At 42.7% G+C, this 19,702-nt stretch overlaps 1 protein-coding gene across 10 annotated transcripts in view; it reads left to right on the top strand.

Moving 5' to 3' along the window:
* Positions 1 to 19,702, top strand: part of AFF3 (ALF transcription elongation factor 3) — a 569,022-nt gene that overhangs the window by 269,291 nt on the left and 280,029 nt on the right. For all 10 annotated transcript variants that reach the window (XM_063695620.1, XM_063695617.1, XM_063695621.1 and 7 more), the window contains one exon: positions 5,420 to 5,467. In XM_063695620.1, coding sequence (XP_063551690.1) covers positions 5,420 to 5,467 — 48 coding nt within the window. The remainder of the gene's footprint in view (positions 1 to 5,419; positions 5,468 to 19,702) is intronic.

Raw genomic sequence — 19,702 nt, 5'->3', positions numbered from 1 at the left:
ATTTTCAAAAATGAGGACTTGTGTAGCCCATCTCTGCAATGAAATACCATTTCCCACTGATTTGATCACACTCTTTTTCCTTAAGCCCTGCTTCTCCCCATATTCTGCGCTTGGCATGGTAATTAGGGACTTCCACCATCAGGGATGGGATCCTCCTGGCTATTCCCTGAGCTACACTTACCCACAGCATAGTTCTGTACATTTCTTGGCAGTGTGTGGCATGTACATTTAAATGGTAGGATTTAGGGAAATCACATGCTAGACAGTGCTGTAGAGGAGGAGAATCAGCTGGGGTTGCTAGCTCTTAATTGAAGTTTAGTTGGAGGTTCAATGAGGTGAGACTGTTATGACAGATTTCAAAATGTAATGATAGGAAAATGAGGTGGGTTCATCAAAGTTGGAGTAAATACGGAGCAACAGCTCAGCAACTCAGCATGAAACAACAGCTACAAACCGTCAAAAAATACAGAGTAATTAAAATGTGCATTGTGCAGCCTTCCTTCTCAGTGGGTACCTTTCCAAGGAAAGCAATAACTTTATTGTGAAAAATATAAACACGAATTTGGAGATGTAAATTACATGCATATTTTAATCTTGTTCATAAACATGGAAAGTTTTCAAAATGTAAATATAATCAAAGTAAGCACACAACTGCAGCTGAAACCAGATTTGAGAAAGACCTCAAGAAGGTAAACGTCCCCCAGATCCCCCAACCCCAGCCCTACCTATCTACCTATGCTTTCTGTAATTTGGAAAAGATAAGGTGGAATTCCCTCCTCCTACTTCTAAGGACACAAACCCTTACCCCTTATTTTTTAATGTCACAGAAGGGGTAGTAGATTTGACTTTTTCTCTCTACTTCCCCTCTCCTCTCTTCCCCCTTTGGTCTACACGTGTAGTGTTGGAGATTAGCTAGTGAGAGGCAATGATCAAGCGTTGAGTAATGTGCCACGTGGAAAAGGAGGAGGAAATTTACCCCAATACTATATGCATTCTTTTATTTTCATACTGTGAGCATGCAAGTTACCTCAGCATGAGCCAGCTCTAGGGATTGAGCTGCAGGAGACAGCATGAGATAGTAGAGAACTCAATGAGCTGGTGTTGAAATGTGAGTGGATTCTGCCTCAACTGTGCCTTGCTGCCAGAATGATTTTTGGACAGAGCCCTTCACTTCTCTGAGCCATGGCATCTCCATCTGTTAAAGTCATTGACTTGGGCTGAAAGGAGCTCCAAAGTTCTTTCCCATTCAGATTTTCTACAATACTGTGGCTCATGGATTCAGTCCAATCTAAATGGGGTCCTGGAGATTCAAACCAATGTGGTACTCTTCTTGAGTCCCCAGAACATTTCTCAGTGTTCTGAAAAGACTCAAGAGGTTCCTCTGCCAAAGACTGTCCATGCTGTAATTTAAGGCCAGGACTTCCTGAGACTGTTGTTAGAAGTCCCTCACCCTGGCCTCACTTCTGCCGCCTCCTTAGCTTTACAAAGGGCCTTCCTAGTCGGGAATGACCTGATGTCTGTCCAGACCATCAAGGCTTCTGGTTGGAGCTGCCTTAGAGATGACTTAGTGTAAAGATCCTACATCTATGTCTCCAGTGATGAGAGAAGTATCTAATAGGGCATCTATCCTGCATTTCTCTCTCAGTGCATTTCCTTATCAGAGTAGAATAGTTGAAATGTATAGGATTATAAGGGAGATGGTTATAAAAGCAACCTGTCATTTATATAAACTACATCAAAGGAAATTAAAGTGTGATATTCAGGGAAGCTTAGCTTTAAGGAATTAAACCCGAAGTTTAATTTTAAGAGTATTTGTAGTATGCTGTTATATCTGGGTGATTCCACCAGGAGGACCTGAGGTCAAGTTTTTCTTGATTAATTGTTTTGTGGTAGAAAACAGAAAGCACATTGAGAATTCAGCATTTGCCCTGCCAGCGTATTATGCAGTAGGAAATGGTTGGGACTTAGAAGTAGGATAAGAGTCATGATTAATGATATTCTGTAGGTTTGACAGTACATTTTCTAATTCAGACCACTCATTCCCACCATGAACGCCAAAGGAAATCCTTCCAAGTGACCATCAAGCCCCCCGGCCCGACTGAGACTTTCCTATATAACCTTTGTGATGGTCACCTCAGGCTTCCCTGGAAAAGGATCAGGTTCCAAAAGAGCTCTCTGATCCAATTTTATCAGAGTGTCAGAATGGTGATGTTTCCAGAGCAGTCCTGTGGTAAGGAATTGGGAATGGGAGTGAAAGCTTGTAATAAGTATGTGGCCAACTGAAGCTTTTGGGAAAACAGAAGGAAGGATGAGTATAGGAAAGGGTGTGAAGTATTAGTGAAAGCATTGGTGTCATGATATTGAACACTATTTTTCTTGGCTTATAAGGATAGATATGCATGTTGTCTTCATGCACTACTAGTAGCAGTGGCTGTGCCTTGCACATTTTGTTGTTGGTATTTTAATGATGAGACTAGAATGAAGCAAAAAGATAACATTCCTATTTTAATGAAAATTCACCAAATAATCCACAAGAAAATAAACCTCACCTAAAAGTTCCTAGACGATTGTATCAAAAACCTATACAAAAGAGCTAAAACTGTCTGTAAAACTCTTGAAAGAAAACAAACATAAAGGGACATTTTCATGGCTTGAATTTAGCAATGGTTTCTTAGATATGATACTCAAAAGCTCAAACAGCAGAAGAAAAAAACGGGTAAATTGGACTTCATCAAAATTAAAGTTTTGTGCATCCATGAACACTACCAAGAGCGTGAAAAAACAACCCATAGAATGGAACAAAATATTTGTAAATCATATATCTGCTAAGAGTCTTCTGATATCCAGAATATACAAAGCACTCCTATAACAAAACAATAAAAAGGCAACCCAATTACAACATGGGCAAAGTGCTTGAATAAACATCTCTCCAAAGAAGATAAACAAATGTTCAGTAAACACAAGATGCTCAGCATCATTAGTCATTAAGAAAATGCAGATCTGGTGGCTCACGCCTGTAATCCCAGCACTTTGGGAGGCTGAGGCGGACAGATCACAAGGTCAGGAGTTCAAGACCAGCCTGGCTAACATAGTGAAACCCCAACTCTACTAAAAATACAAAAATTAGCTGGGCATGGTGATACATGCCTGTAGTTTCAGCTACTTGGGTGACTGAGGCCAGAGAATCACTTGAACCTGGGAGGCGGAGCTTGCAGTGAGCCAAGATTGCGCCACTGCACTCCAGCCTGGGTGACAGAGCGAGGCTCCGTCTCAAAAAAAAAAAAAAAAAAAAAGAAAGAAAGAAAGAAAAAAAAGAAAATGCAGATCAAAGCCACAATGAGACATCATTTCTTATCCACTAGGATAGCTATTATAAAGTAGAATAAAATAGCAAGTATTGGTGAAAATGTGGAGAAATTAGAACCCTCATACATTGACGGTGGGAATGTAAAATGGTACAGCCAATGTGGAAAACAATTTGACAGTTCCTCAAAAAGTTAAAACAGGCCAGGCACGGTGGCTCATGTCTCCCAGCACTTTGGGAGGCCGAGGCGAGGGGATCACCTGAAGTCAGGAGTTTGAGATCAGCCTGGCCAAGATGGTGAAACCCCATCTCTACTAAAAATACAAAAATTAGCTGGGCATGGTGGTGGGAGCCTGTAATCCCAGCTACTCGAGAGGCTGAGGCAGAAGAATCGCCTGAACCCAGGAGGTAGAGGTTGCAGTAATCCAAGGTCGCGCCATTGCACTCCAGCCTGGGCAACAAGAGCGAAACTCGGTCTCAAAAAAAAAAGTTAAAACAGAGATTACCATATGGTAACTCTGTGTGGCCTTGGGCAAGTTGTGTAAACTTTCTGGGCCTCAGGTGGGAGACTTGGATAAATCCCTTAATTCTGGGTAGGAGAAGGTCTCGATCATGTGTGGGACCTTTTCAAGCCTCACATATCTTCCTTCAGCCTGGCGCCTTACTCGAGTGAAGGGTAGAGTGTTTCAAAGGAAATGCTCTACCCCAGGACAAGGAATGAGCTGGCAGACACAGGGCATGGAGAGTGTGATGGCACGGTCACTGGTAGAGCCTTCGTAATATTTTTTAAAGTCCTAGTGCTGATTCTGATGAGCCTCATGCCCCTCAGAACTGCAGGAAGTAAACTCATTCATTTATTCATACACCTACCACCAGCCAATAGTTATTGGGGGTGCCCCATGCTGTGTGGAGCACGGTGCTGGAAGACAGGGAGCCCTGGAATCCAGGGTGCTGATGTTTTAGAGGGAGGAGATATTGCTGGAGACTTCACTATTGAATTGCCGTCATGGTGAGGGCTTTGAAGAAGTGGAGGCTGCTGGGGGCAAGCACTCTAGGGTCAGGTGGCTGCTCGGAGGAAGCTGTGGATAAGCTGCTGTTCGAAGGATGACTTAACTAGGAATTAACTAGGAAATTAATTCCTAGGAATTAATTTAGGAAATTAACTAGAAAAACCAGGAAAGGTGCAGACAGCATTCTTGGTAGAGAGAGAACAGTGAGGAGGAAGGGAGAGTGGCCTTGGAGAAGAGACTGTGGAGAAAAGCCTCATTCCAGGATGTCACAGTGACATCTACTCTCAGGTTGACATCCTTGAATTGTAGGACCAAGAGAAGTGATCTCCCTGAGACCACAGGTAGGCACTTTCACCATCGTCCACTGCTTCTGTGTCCCCACAAACCCACATCCTGCACTCTTGGCTGTGTAGCCAGCAGGACCCACGCAGTATCTCTGGAACTTAAAATGCTCCCCAGAGTCGGCTGTGACCTGAAGCCACTGCACCTCGGAACATCTGCACAGCACAGGGCAGGCTGAGTGACAGAACAAGTGACTTGAGCGTGACGCCCCACATGCCAGTCCAACATCCAGAGGATGTTTCTCTTTTTGGTCTTTCAGTTTTCTGCCTATCAAGCCAGTAAACCAAGGCTTTGAGGACGGTGGAACTACCAGACTTTTACTTAAGCCGTAGCAACCATTGTGGTACTTGGTAGGCCCACGGCATATATTTGGTGGATAAATTGGATCCACTGTTGTAGCGGAGGCCACGGTTTCCACACGTTAATGGCACCCAAGGTGGATGGAGCTCATACCTGCAGGTCACGTTCTGTACCCCTAGGAGCCCGCCCCGCTTAAAGTGCGGTGGTTGGAGGGGCCACAGTTGAGCCTCTGGGGTGCGTGTGTGGTGCTCCAGCCAGAGAAGAGGGAGCAGCAGCCACAATGGGAGCCAGCTGTTAGGGAAAGGAGCCTGTCTGCCAGTCCCAGGTCAGGCATCCCCTCAACCTGTAACTCGCTGAATTTTTTTGTTGGTGGGGGGGGGGGGACTAATTTGGAACCTTGCATGTCTTCTGTGTGGTCATCAATCTATTCCATCAGGCTTAATTTTTTTTTCTTTGCTTTCAGGAGAGTAGATCTGGAGAAACCAACAGCTGTGTTGAAGAAATAATCCGGGTAAGATTATTCTTTAAACAGTCTTATCAATCTGTGGGACACAGACTCTAAATAGAAAGGAAACCTGCGGCTCCATGATAAAGGAGCCCATAGTCTGTTGTTTGACATTTACCTTTTCTGAGAGTAGTCACATAAGTTTTTGAAACAGCACTTCTGTTAGCAATCTAGGAGCTGCACCCCCTCTGGGCACCTCTGCACAGGCTGAGGTGACACCCTATTAAAGTGATCAGCTGGAAGACAGAAGAACAGAATTTAGATGAAAAATATGCTGGTGCTCACATGTGGATGCCCCATTTATCACCCTGCTATTTAAAAGCATCCTTTAATAGTCTGTACTTTTTTTGAGTCAGGCAGGGGTTGCCTGGTTATTTTTCCTGTAAACTTAATTGGAATCAGAAGCACTTGACAAAGAGGTAATGTTCAGGATCTGGAACTGTTATTTCTCTATTGTTTCACATGTTATTTTCCCTGTCACCCTCTGTGAGCCCGTCCTTTTCATCACCGTTGTGTCTAGTGTGGGTTCCCTCCCTGAACCAGTTTCGTGCCCAGATTGACTTAGGTTGGGCTGTTCCACCACATCAGTGTTTTCCCAAATATTCAGACATATAATCAGGATGTCGTCATCAACCCATATTTTTTCTTCACTCATATTTTTTCAGGGGAGTTACCTAATAATTTATAGTTCTCAAAAAGCTGATACTACACTGGGCAAAACACCAAGACAAATTAGGCCAGATGGTATGAATTTTACTGTAAAAAGAAACACTTTATTTAAATTTAATATGGTCCTTTCTTTTGGATATCCTACACACTTTTTTTTTTAATTGCTAGTGAATTACAGTAATACAATTACTTAGGTTAAAATTTTACATTAACAACTATTTTAAAAAGCCAGATGTTTTTCTCTCTGGAAAGCATTATTTCATAAATAAATCTAAGTCTCAAGTTGACCAGAATAACTAATTGAGGTGTGATTTGTTGAATTCATAATGATTTTTTTTCTGGCAGAGATTTATAGAGAAAGCAATTGTCAAAACAGGCAGCTTCATTTCTGGTATTTAAGTATATGTTAAATAAAATACATAGTATATTTTGTATCTATATTGTCTCTATTCTGGGGCTTTGTTTCCAGTTAAAGAACAATCAACATAAGATGCTGATATAACTTTTCCTATTTTTCTCTTTCAACATACTTTCATATTTGCAGTTCACATATTCCATTTTTAAGCCATCTTCCTTTAATTGGTTATGGTGTTTATGTCCGCAAAAGGATAGTACTAGAACATACCAGTCCCCTCTTTGGTTTCCCTAGGTAGAAAAATTCTACCTTCTTATTCTCTCTTGGCCCTTCTGAGGATATGGAAGAAATCCATCCTTTGACCTTCCTATTCTGTTCTCCATACAAGGCTTGAAGTTTGAATAAAGACTTGAGTAATTCACACACCAAAAGGATAGAGTTTAGGTAAAGCAAAATTCAATTTGAATAAAACTGAGTGTCACAATCAAGAGCTCATTCAGCTTTATAGTTATTGTTTTCTAAAGAGAGCTGATGAGAGCCTCATGCCCCTCTCGCCCCAGTCCTCCCCTCCCTCCCACCACCAGTGCTGTACCTGTGCCACAACCCTCTTTGGATGAGGCCTGAAACAAAGGGAGAACATGGACCCACCGGATCACAGATTTGTGTCCATATGCAAGGCTGAAGTCTGCATGGGTGTGCAAGAGGGCAGTGGAGATGGTGGCTGGATTAGGAGGCAACTGAGCTCCAAATTCCACTCTTCCTAGCCTATGAGCAGCAGTCAGGAGGGGAGGTGGGATGGACGAGGAGGAAAGAGAGAGAATGGTGACACTAGTTGAGCCTGGAGCTTTTTACTCTCTCTCCCTACTTGTCAGCCTAAGGCGTTAGTAGTAGTAGTTGGTATTTGGGGAGCTCCTAGGGGATTGCGTTAGTGTTCCCAGTGTTTCCTGGAATGGCTTTCTGTCTATGCCTGCATCACTGACATTAGTCATTCTCCAAGATCCTCTACCCCTCTTCACCTCCAAACACAAGCACCAGGACTCTTGGTTACCGCCCATAGTATTTATTGTGTATCTGTGACACACCAGGCTTCCTCCAAGATTGTGGCTCCAAGGAGAGGGAAAGCCAGAATAGTTGGTGAGCAGGTAGATAAAGCTAAGCAGGAGAGGCAGACGGAGCTAGGTCGTAGATCCTATAAGATGCGGGTCAGCTGAGCGTTTGAGCAGAGTGATGTGATCACATTAGCAGTTTAAATGCACCACTCTGGCTGCTATGGAGAGGGATCCACGGGGAAAAAGAGAAGCAAGAGGGAGTGGGAGGCTATTGCAGGAGTGCAGCCCAGAGATGCTTGGTGGTGCGCTTACGGCCATGGAAAACATTAGGGGAGATCCTGGTTTGCGGGAAGGGCGGAAATCATAAATTCATTTTTGAGCATGGTGAGTTTGGCATGCCTTTGGGACATTCAAGTAAACACAGAGAACATAGAACAACATATTGGAGGTCAGGAGGTCAGAGCAGAGGTCTGAGGTGTTAGACCAACATTTTGGATTAATTAGCATGCCATTGGTAATAACACCGTAGAAATAGGTAAGTTTTTCTGGAGAGAGACTGGAGACCGAGGAACATTGAGAATCTAAATTCTGACTTTAAAGACTAAGGGAAGGAATAGCCACTGGCAAGTGGGAGTGAGAGAGAGTGACAAGAAAAGTGAAGGGAAAATTATGACAGTGAAAAGTCATGGAATCCAAGGAATGAGATTCAAGCTCAGTGGTGTTCAGAGTTTCTGAGAGGACGAGAAAGATGAGGATCTAAAACCACACAATGGATTAGACCACAGAAACGTTGCTGGTGACCTTTGCAAGTGCCCTTTTTGTGGCGTAGAGGGGGCAGAAGCCAAACTCAAGAAAACAGAAAATGCAGTCAGTGAATTTAGAGACTTCTTGGGAGGAAAGGCTGTAACTTCCCTTCAGCTCCCTTTCCAATTGCAATACGTCCCTCATACAATAACAACCACCAAGTGATGAAGAGCTGACGTTGACTGAGGATGCATTATGTGTGAGGCACAGTTCTAAGCTGTGATTTAACCCTCACAGCTGCTTCATGAGGTAGGCATTGGTAACATTCCCATTTTACAGATGAGGAAACTGAAGTGAAAAGAAGTTAAACACAACTTGCCCAAGGTCACACAGCTAGCAAGTGGTAGAGCTGGGATTCTAATGAAGACGCCTTGCACAGCAACCTCTCTTAACATTGTACTGACTTACTAGATGAAGATGTCCCCCTGGCTCATTAACGAAATCACTCAGGCAATTCATTGTGAATGGGAGGTTTCCCGTTTCTACCTGTTTATGATTCGGAAGTGCCAGATCATGCATTTATGCACTTAAATTCAGAGGTTTTATAGCCAGTGTTATCAACCTCATCTTTAACTTCTTCCTCTCTCCTCCTTATTTTTACTGAGGTGACTGTTTTCAAGTCATTTGAATATTACGTTGTGTTCTAACATATAATTATTTTTTATCCTTACTCAGAGAGTTTTATTCCTGGGAGCTAATAAATCTGTGTGTTATTGCAAAATTCTCTTAACTGAGGGAGAAATTAAAACAGTTCTGTGAGGATGGGCGATCAGGGCTAGAAGGCTTCATGGCTGACATATGTTTGTAACAGGCAGTTTTCCAAGTTACACTCTATTTTATCCTTAAATGTTCCAGTGCTGTAATACTTAGGTGCTTTTCATAGCATTATCCATTAACGTAGAATGGCATTAACATTTGTTCAGCAAATAAAATTGGTTTATAACTTAATGGGTGGGGGTGCTGGGCTGGAATCTAGGATGTACAGTTTTTATGCAAGACAGCTTTACATGGCATTTGTTGAAGACACTCATAACATAGAGTGCCTTTGTAATAAGAGATCAGTGTTTGAGATTCTGGTTTGGACTTAAGGAATGAATTTAGAGACAATTTCAGTGTAACATCTGAGCAGATTACTTTCTTGCTCTCATCATCTTTAGCACTAATTTAATTCCAGTGTGCTGCAAAATATTCTTAGGGAATATTTACATAGAGTTGCATTTTCTGTTTATCTGAAGGGGGTAAGTAGTACTTGTTTAAATTTTGGAGACCTCAGCCAGTTTCCTGACATTATAGTGGAACAAACTTGAGGCAAATAAAGGGAACTCATTTTTTCCTTGGTTTTCCAGAAACTCAGGAGCATCCTGGATGGGATGATTTCCAGTTGTGGTCCTGGGAGATTTGTGAGTTGAGGGCACTGACTTGGGAAATGCACATCATGATAGCCCCTCACATGTACAGACCCCGGATGGTGGGACAAGAGAAGCCTTGTGCTCACAAATGTCAATCAAATGAAAACATACTCGCCATTCTCTGCCTACTGGAAGGTAGAGAACAAAGAGATAACTTGTTTTCAGTGACCTATTTGGGTCATTTGCAGAGCTGGACCTAGGTCAAATCTTCCCTGCTTCAGACCAGGCAGGCTTTTTTTTCTAGCTCATACTGTTTCCTTTATAAGTTATTTCATTTGTTTCCAAGAGCAAAGATTTCATCATTAGTGATGAAATGAAGCCCACCAATGGCAAAATCAATCCAGGTGTAACTGTAGAGGTGCGCCATTAATATATCCCATTACTTGCTGTAGCAAAATAAACTCAAAACAAAAGTCAGCCCCATGGAGGGCTAGAGAAATTCACTGAGAAAAACCTACAATAAGTCTAGCCAAGATAAGTTAGTTGACTTGGTAGTCCTGTGTTTTCGTTTTGCGTTTAGCCATCTGAACGGTTAGGGACAGAAATACCACACTTTTATATCTCATTTTATATCTGTGAGATTAATTGTTCATAAATGCTGTTATGCTAATCCTTTGGGGTGAAACCAAAAGCCCTTCCTAAAGGGCTCCACTTCTACCTGCTAAGGGCACCCTGGTGCCTGCAAGCTGTGGCCAACAGCTTGCCACTATGTTGCAGGGCCCTGTGACTACAATCTGTGGACTTGGCAGTGACTCTGGAGGTGTTCATTTTCTAGCAGAGGTGGGACAAGAGACCACCTTAATTCAGAATCTGTTCTGAGCCCAGAGGCTTTGGGGTGATGGGTAAAGGAATACTGGAAGTCCAGAAGCTCCTGTTGAGAATGAACAGCTTCACCCTTTGATACTTACCTGTTTCGTTTTGATGCACGTCATTAGAAATCACAAAGTTGTTTGCAGAACCATATGCCTAGAAGATGAAGGGCATGTTAGCAGCCCAAGCATCTAGAAGTCTGTGAGATTATAACTTCTGCCCTAACAGTAAAAAGTGGGTTCTGATACTGCAGTCAACATCTTTTCATGGGGCGTTTGTCAGTATTTTATGCGAAGGTTTCATACTTTCTTGGAGATACTTGGAGAACTTCAGCACTACACTAGAGGACTGACGCAAGTACGTCAAATGTAGATGTACTCAGTACCTTTGAACAGCTGCCACATGCAGAAGGCACTGAGCAGGTGGGATTAGTGAGTTACAGGAGGAATGCAGAGGAGAAAACAAATAGAGGTGTGCTTCTTTCAACAGCAGTATGTCCTTGAAAGGTGGTTTGCAGAGAGTCCAGCCCCAGCAACACAAAACAAGAGGGTAGAAGGGTGGGATTGGAGCTGAGAGATAACAACCTTACTGGCCTCGTATGTGTGTGGGCCATTGGACTACACATTGTCATCCATATAGTCCGTTCGCATTTTCATAACATCTTTATAGTTTTTTCTTCTTTATATTTTAGTGAGCATTTTCAAAAAATAAGGGCTTAAATGTGAATCACATAGAACAATAAGTGCAAATTCTTATCTTTATCCATGAATGAGGTTTTCGATTGCAGTGTTTTTTAATTGTACAGAGTTGAAAAGGTTAATACATGTCAAATCATAGTATCTATCAGTACCTTCAAATGTGTAAATTCCCCAAACACTTAACTTATTTTCAATCTGGGTTTTATTTGAGTGTTCTTCTCCGACAGTGAAATGCTAGTGTTCAGTACTAGCCAGCTAACCTGGTTTATGTCATTTGTTAACTTTATTTAAGAGAACCAATGCAATTTTATTTTTTCTTTCTTGTTCCCATACTTAATATCACCATACGTATTCATCAGACTTTGAAAACTTACTGGAGATGAGAACTGAAGATTACTTTTATAGTTATTGTATTTTAAGGCATTTAAAAGGATTTTTAGAATGCTAATTAAGAAGCATACAGCAGATGCTCAAATAACATCATTTCATTCAACTTTGTTTTGTTATAAGGTTGATGAGAAAAAAACCCAATTCCCATCCAGGGCCACCATGTGTGGAGCCTGTACATTGTCCCCAAGTCTGTGTGGGTTTTCTCTGGGACTCCAGTTTCCTCTCACATCCCAAAGATGTGCCCTTTAGGTTCACTGGCATGTCTTCACAGTCCTAGTGTCAGTGAGTGTGGGTGTGTGTGAGCGTGCCTTGCCAGGGGCTGTCTGGCGTCCTGACCAGGGCTGGCGCCCGCCTTTCTCCAACCACCCGCCCCACTGAACTAGGATAAGTGGCCTGAAAATGAATGAATGAATAGAAATGATTCTAACATACAAATCTTCAAGTCTACGATAGTCATACAGATGCACAACAACAAACAGCGTGGTATGAAAGCACTAGGTGAGCAGGCCATGTTGTGATTGTCTTTGTTTTATTTTGTTTTTGTTTTTGTTTTTGTTTTTGTCTTTTTTGAGACAGAGTCTCACTCTGTCACCCAGGCTGGTGTACAGTGGCACAATCTCGGCCTCCTGGGTTCAAGCAATTCTCCTGCCTCAGCCTTCCAAGTAGCTGGGTTACAGTCACCCGCCACCACACCCAGCTAATTTTTGTATTTTTAGTACAGAAGGGTTTTCACCATGTTGTCCAGGCTGTTCTCGAACTCCTGACCTCACATGATCCACCTGTCTCGGCCTCCCAAAGTGCTGGGATTACAGGCATGAGCCACCGGGCCTGGCCCGTGATTATCTTTAAACTTCGTGGCAGGAGGAGGTGCTCCTTACAATTTTTGCTTTGCAGACATTTATTCCTTGATGGAAACCACCACCACTGCAACTGCAGTCACTCACTGATTCACCAAGAATGGTGTAAGTAATTATCTTACTTGGTTTCTTATTTTTTTATTTTTATTTTTATTTTTTTTTTAAGCTCTGGGATACATGTGCAGAATGTGCAGGTTTCTTACATAGGTATGCATGTACCATGTTGGTTTGCTGTACCAATCAACTGGTCATCTAGGTTTTGAGCCCTGCATGCATTAGGTATTTGTCCTAATGCTCTCCCTGCCCTTGCCCTCCACCCTCTGATAGGCCCTGGTGTGTGATGTTCCCTTCCTTGTGTCCATGTGTTCTCATTGTTCAACTCCCACTTATGACTGAGAGCATGCAGTGTTTGGTTTTCTGTTCTTGTGTTAGTTTGCTGAGAATGATGGCTTCATCTATGTCCCTGCAAAGGACATGAACTCATCCTTTTTATGGCTGCATAGTATTCCATGGTGTATATATGCCACATTTTCTTTATCCAGTCTATCATTGATGAGCATTTGGGTTGGTTCCAAGTCTTTGCTATTGTAAATAGTGCTGCAGTAAACATACTTGTGCATGTGTCCTTATAGTAGAGTGATTTATAATCCTTTGAGTATATACCCTGTAATGGGATTGCTGGGTCAAATGGTATTTCTGGTTCTAGATCCTTGAGGAATCGCCACAATGTCTTCCACAATGGTTGAAATAATTTATACTCCCAGCAACAGTGTAAAAGCATTCCTCTTTCTCCACAGCCTTGCCAGCATCTGTTCCCTGACTTTTTAATGATCTCTATTCTAACTGGCCTAAGATGATATCACATTGTAGTTTTGATTTGCATTTCTTTAATGACCAGTGATGATGAGCTTTTTTTCATATGTTTGTTGGCCGCATAAATGTCTTCTTTTGAGAAGTGTCTGTTCATATCCTTCGCCCACTTTTTGATGGGGTTGTTTTTTTCTTGTAAATATGTTTCAGTTCCTCGTAGATTCTGGATATTAGACCTTTGTCAGATGGGTAGCTTGCAAAAATTTTCTCCCATTTTGTAGGTTGCCTGTTCACTCTGATGATAGTTTCTTTTGCTGTGCAGAAGCTTTTTAGTTTAATTAGATCCCATTTGTCAATTTTGGCTTTTGTTACAATTGCTTTTGGTGTTTTAGTCATGAAGTCTTTGCCCATGCCTATGTCCTGAATGGTATTTTTCTTGTTTTATTAATCTTTCTTAATGTATGTATAGCTCACATTTTTTCAGTGTTTAATATTAAAAGTGTTTGGACCTTATGGAGAAGTTCGGTGATGTTTTTGTGATCAGAAATGTGCTGTAGGAACTTAACTCTTGTTTATATCAAAATTAGCCTATGGTAAAACTGGTTTTATTATATAGCATTTCACTTAGAAGCCTCAGTTTCAAAGACCCTATTGATGACATTAAGTGAGGACTTACTGTAGAGACACCAAAATATCTGCTGAAGTGATTAGTACTTAAAATATGAAGGCAAATAAGATTCTACTAAAAGTATTTTTGGAATGTGAATGTGTGTACGTGTGTGATGTGCGTGTGTAATTCTTGTGCCATAAAATCCCTAGCATGAAGGGCTCTGTGAACTTCAGCTCTACCCAACATTTTTAACTTTTCACTCTGACCTAGGAATTCCATCAGGCAGCTGGTTCTTGCAAACAGGTCCTCGAGTGTAAGCCACCAAAGACCTTTCAGTCCCATTACTGCCTCCATCAAATTCCTTAAGGGCACTACAGTGTTTCTCCCCAAAAGCCTTGCTGGTTTCAGCCTGTGGCTGGGATCGTTATACTGAGTCGTGGCCCCCTTTGGAGGTGGGTCCGTCTCGTGGCAGTCTCTGCTAGCTCGCTACACGTTCGTGCTTGCTGCCTTGCTTGTCCACTCTCTGGTCTGCACTGCTCCTGAGTTGCTCCAGGACTGACAGGATGGAGTCCAGGCTGCTTCTCTCCAGCAGCCAGTGCTGGAGGCCTGGATCACGGACCCCTTCAGGCAGCCAGCCGGTTGCGACCTCTGCTTTATGCTGGATCTCACTGCCAGGGCAGGATCACAGTAACCAAACTATGCTCTCTTCCTTGAAGGGTGACTTATTCCCCGCTGGAGCTCACCATCAATGCAGTGTTCACCAGCATTACTGACTTGGAGGGTATCCTTCAGTCATTTTACCATTGACTTTATCAACCCCCTCAGGAACCTTTAAGACACTTTTCTCCCAATTGCTCCCAAATGAAATTCTAATACCACAGAGATACCGCATGTCTGTTTGTATATGGTATGTGAGTCTGTGCTTTATACACAGAGTAAGGTTTTCTCATCCCCAAGAACCAATTTTGTAAGGTGCCCATTGGGAATGCCTGGCTTAGACCATCCCTGCTTGCTGCACACCTGTGACACCAGCACCTCCTTGTCACTGTCCTCGTCACCCTCCACAGACGCTTCACCTTCTCTGTCCCCAGAGAGATGGATGCCATCCAGTGAGCACCCCTGGGCCAGTGGCATCAGACAGTCACTGTGCCAGGCTCTGTTCTCGGTGCTGGGGGTACAAGGGTGAGTGAAACAGGCACTACTGAAGCCAGCACAGGAGTGAGCACCTCCTCTCTCTGCCCTCTTCTAACCTCTGCCTCTCTGCTAGCGTCTCATTCTCAGTAAACACATACAGATTCTTTCCATCGTATGTGTGTGTGTGTACATATATATGTATATGTATATATATGTATGTGTGTGTATATATATACATATATATATCTTCAGTGCTACATTGCTTGCAGCTCTTTCTTCCTTCCTAACTAGACTCTCCAGACCAAAGTCTCTCTGTGTCTTCACTTTCATTTCCCCTTCAACCAACTGCCATCTCTCCCACCACCTTCCTTCCTGAAATGGCTTTTACTCAGGTTACCACCCCAGGCTTGCTTATCAGAAGTACAGAGAGCATTTCTCCATGTGATCTCTGGCAGGCATTTGATGTTGCTGACTGCAGGATCCACATGAAAATGCTCATGCCCTTGGTGTCTCTGTCACACCCTCCTGGGTTCACCCACTTTGTGGTCCTTTCTCCTGGGTCTCCTACGTGGACCTGTCTTCCTGTAAGTCCCCCTTGATGTTGGTGTTCCTCAGGGTCCCATCCTGACTCTTCTCTACTCACATGCTGTACTTCCATGGTGACTGGTAACATCTGTGTGGGGATGGGTCTCAAGTGTGTCTCAAACCCAGCTCTGTTTCCTGAACTTCTGTCACCTGCCCAGCGGCCACCAGATTGCTCCACTTAGATGTGTCATGGACACCTGCACCTTAACTCATCTCACACCTCTGCCGGCTTTTCCTGCAGCTTGGATTATGTTCATTCCCCGGCTGTCCATGCTGTTGGGTTCTTCTTCTCCCTCACACTCACCATGTTCAGTTCCTCACCAAGCCTGTCAGCTCTGTCTCCCTCCAGTGGGTCCACTTCTCTTTACCTCCAGCTATCTCCTTGTTCATCCACCATCCTTTTCCTACATGACTCCAGAGACCTGCTTGCCAGCCCTCTGCCTCCCACCAGTCTCCACGATGGAGGCAGAATCCACTTTCCAAAGCATAGGTTTGCTGGAAACCTGTTCGTGGCTCTCCCCTGAGTTCAGGATAAGGTCAGGCCAGAGACTGCCAGACGTGGTTTGCAGAGTCGCACATGCTGTGGCCGTGCGTATGCTTCCAGACTCATCTTTCACCACGTTGCCCCTCACACTCCATGCTGCACTTCTGCAGGAGTAACCACTGCTCTCACCATCACCTCTGGGCACAACTCATGCTCTTCCCCACCCCGGCACATGCTCTGCCTACCCCTGACCACACATTTAGCTGACCGACTCCTGCATATCTTCCAAGCCTCACTAGAGATGTAACTCCCTCCAGGAAGCCTTTGTGATTCCCAAAGTCTGAGTTAGAGGTTCCTCTTCCATGTCTGCCAGTTACACTTTATTCTTATTACAATACTTAATATGTAATGGTCTTTCTTATTTTCTCCTGGGCTGTTGTTATCTACCTCCAGGGGTGAGCACGATGACCGGCACATAGTTGATGTTTAATAAAAAGTGAATAAATGGCCAGATGGGGTGGCTCACGCCTGTAATCCCAGCATTTGGGAGGCTGAGGCAGGTGGATCACCTGTGGTCAGGAGGTCGAGACCAGCCTGGCCAACATGGTGAAACCCCGTCACTACTAAAAATACAAAAATTAGCTGGGCATGGTGGCGGGTGACTGTAATCCCAGCTACTCAGGAGGCTGAGGCAGGAGAATCACCTGAACCTGGGAGGCAGAGGTTGTAGTAAGCTGAAACCACACCACTGCACTGCAGCCTGGGTAAGAGAGTGAGACTCCATCTCAAAAAATTTAAAAAAAAAATTTAAGTGAATAAATGGATGAAGAATAATGAATGCATGATTTTGACCTCTTGCTCTTCACCCTTTTGTCCTTCTAGTCCTGAAGCAAATGGTTCAAGGTACCATCCCCTAAAACATGAGCTCTCCAAGGACTGCCAAGACTGTTGTGCTACCTGGAAGCATTAGAACACATTGTACAATTGGCACAAATGCAAGAGAGAAGAAAATTCACATGCTAACCCCTGAAGGCTAGAAACAGGAGGGAGTGCAGCAGCTCCTGCTAAAGTGTGTGTCAGAAAACTCAGACTTTTTGTATCTGCCACTTTTATCCTGAGTATCTTTCATGAGACTGAGCCTTTCATTTTGATAGGTAATGAATTTTTACAAGTTGAAGAAATCAAGCTAATACATTTGCAGGGATAATTTGGTTAATTACCATGTTGCTCCTGGTAGAATCAAGGGCTGGAAGTCAAAACTGTTTCCACTGCTAATATGCTCTGTGTAAAGCAGTTCTTGGAACAATTAAAACACATCTATCCAAAGTGATCAACTCGAAACATACATTTTAAATTTGTATTTATTATCATGAAAATCACATACAGTGTCCTCTGTTATTTTTTCAAATTAAGGGTTGTGAAATTACACTGATTTGCTGCAAATTACTATTGTACACACACAGATCTTAGAAAATAATTTCTAAGGTAGAAAATGATCATTTGAGGATGAAAGCAATATAAGCCTTGAAAAATTAGAACATCTATCTAGATAATAATCATATATTTTAAATAAGGCGTAATTACCTTCTTACAGTCTTGTAATCATTTAGTTTATTATAACCTAAAAAACCTCAGAAACCTAATTTCTCCTTTGCCATTGCATTTATCCATCGTTTTATACGTTCTGATAAACCTGATGTGTGGATGTGCCATTCTTTGTTTTTATGCTCATTGGATTCAGTGGAATGTAAGTATTGGGAAAATGCAGGGTTGGAACTCAGACCTGTTTCCAGAACTCTTCCAGCATGCTCCCATATTTATTTGCATGTTGTTTTGTTCTGATTTTGGAAGCAGTCCACACAGCCCATAATTTCAGAATCGCTAACCCACCGCTGGGGTTCTTTAGCCTCCTAAATTAACTGTTTTTTGAACATGAGCCATTATTTCATTGGCCCAGAACTCCATTCCTGGGCCCACTTGTACCTCAGAAATTCTAGAAAAGTGCCGTGTGCAGCACCTCCGCACTCTAGAGACCCTCCCTCTGCCAGCACTACGTTCCTAAGCAGCTTCAGTTTCTGACGACAGCTCAGGGTAGGTGGACCTCTTCATGTGTCTCCAGATACTAGGTTTGAAAGGAATTATCATATGCTAGCACTAGCTGATATATTTTATCATAACTCCCATACACACACTAATAAAGTACACCTATGTATGCAAGTGTGTGTCTTTCTCTCTCCCCTGGATTCCTTAGAAAGTTATAAAAGTTATATCCTATGGGCAGTTCATTCTTTATTATTGCAGTTTTTGGTTAGTAAGTTTTTATTTTAGTGCCTTTTTTATTGTGACTTCAAACAATTAGAGATCTGTGGTTCTGTGGAATTAAAAATATTAAGGATTTGGGGCTGGGTGCTGTGGCTCACGCCTGTAATCCCAGCACTTTGGGAGGCCAAGGCAGGTGGATCACCTGAGGTTGGGAGTTTAAGACCAGCCTGACCAACATGGAGAAACCCTGTCTCTACTAAACACACAAAATTAGCCGGGCATGGTGGTGCATGCCTGTAATCCCAGCTACTCGGGAGGCTGAGGCGGGAGAATCACTTGAACCCTGGATGTGGAGGTTGCGGTGAGCCGAGATCGCACCACTGCACTCCAGCCTGGGCAACAAGAGTGAAACTCCGTCTCAAAAAAAAAAAAAAGGATTTTATATTCTTTTTTAATAATTTTAATCTTATTTTAGATTGGGGGGTACATGGCATGTTTGTTACATGGGTATATTGCATGATGCTGAGGTTTGGGGTACAAGTGATCCCCTCATCTAGGTAGTGAGCCCGGGTATATCCGATCGGTGGTTTTTCAGCCCCTGCCATTTGGTAGTCCCCAGTGTCTATCGCTCCCATCCTGATATCTCTGTGTAGTCAGTGTCTAGCTCCTACTTATGAGTGAGAACCTGGTATTTTATTTTCTGTTCCTGCATTAATTCACTTAGGATAATGGCCTCCAGCTCCATCCACGTTGCTGCAAAGGACAGAATTTCATTCTTTTGTGTGGCTGCGTAGTATTCCATGGTGTACACATGCCACGTTTTCTTTCTCCAGTCCACTGTTGAAGGGCATGGAGATTGATTCCATGTCTTTGCTACTGTGAATAGCACTGCAAAGAACATATGACTACTCATTTTTTTAAGTATCTTTCTATGAACAGTAATTACATTTCTGAAACCTAGTTAAAATCATATGATCAGCATGCTTATTATACACTTATAATGTATTAATTTAAAACTATTCCTCAAGTGCTTGTAAATATCTTTTCAATAGTCTCAAATATAGATTTATTTCTACATGTAAAGTACATATTATTTTTAAAAATCACCCTGGGATTCTATGCTAATTACCTTAACATTATCAGAATACTTATTTCTGCACATTTATTAATACTTTCTGAATCATTGTAGCTTACCCTTCTCTGGCAGTAACTTGTGACCTAATGGTATTTTTCGTCAGTTCTTTGAACATGTTTTTGAATTCAGTTTAACAGTGCATGCTTGGGGAGGGCGGGGGGTTGGGGAAGGATAGGCTTT

This window comes from Gorilla gorilla, chromosome 12 (assembly GCF_029281585.2).
Source record: "Gorilla gorilla gorilla isolate KB3781 chromosome 12, NHGRI_mGorGor1-v2.1_pri, whole genome shotgun sequence".
NCBI classification, from domain to species: Eukaryota; Metazoa; Chordata; class Mammalia; order Primates; family Hominidae; genus Gorilla; species Gorilla gorilla.
The sequence above is the reverse complement of the archived record's forward strand: the minus strand, read 5'-3'. Positions and strand labels throughout refer to the sequence as shown.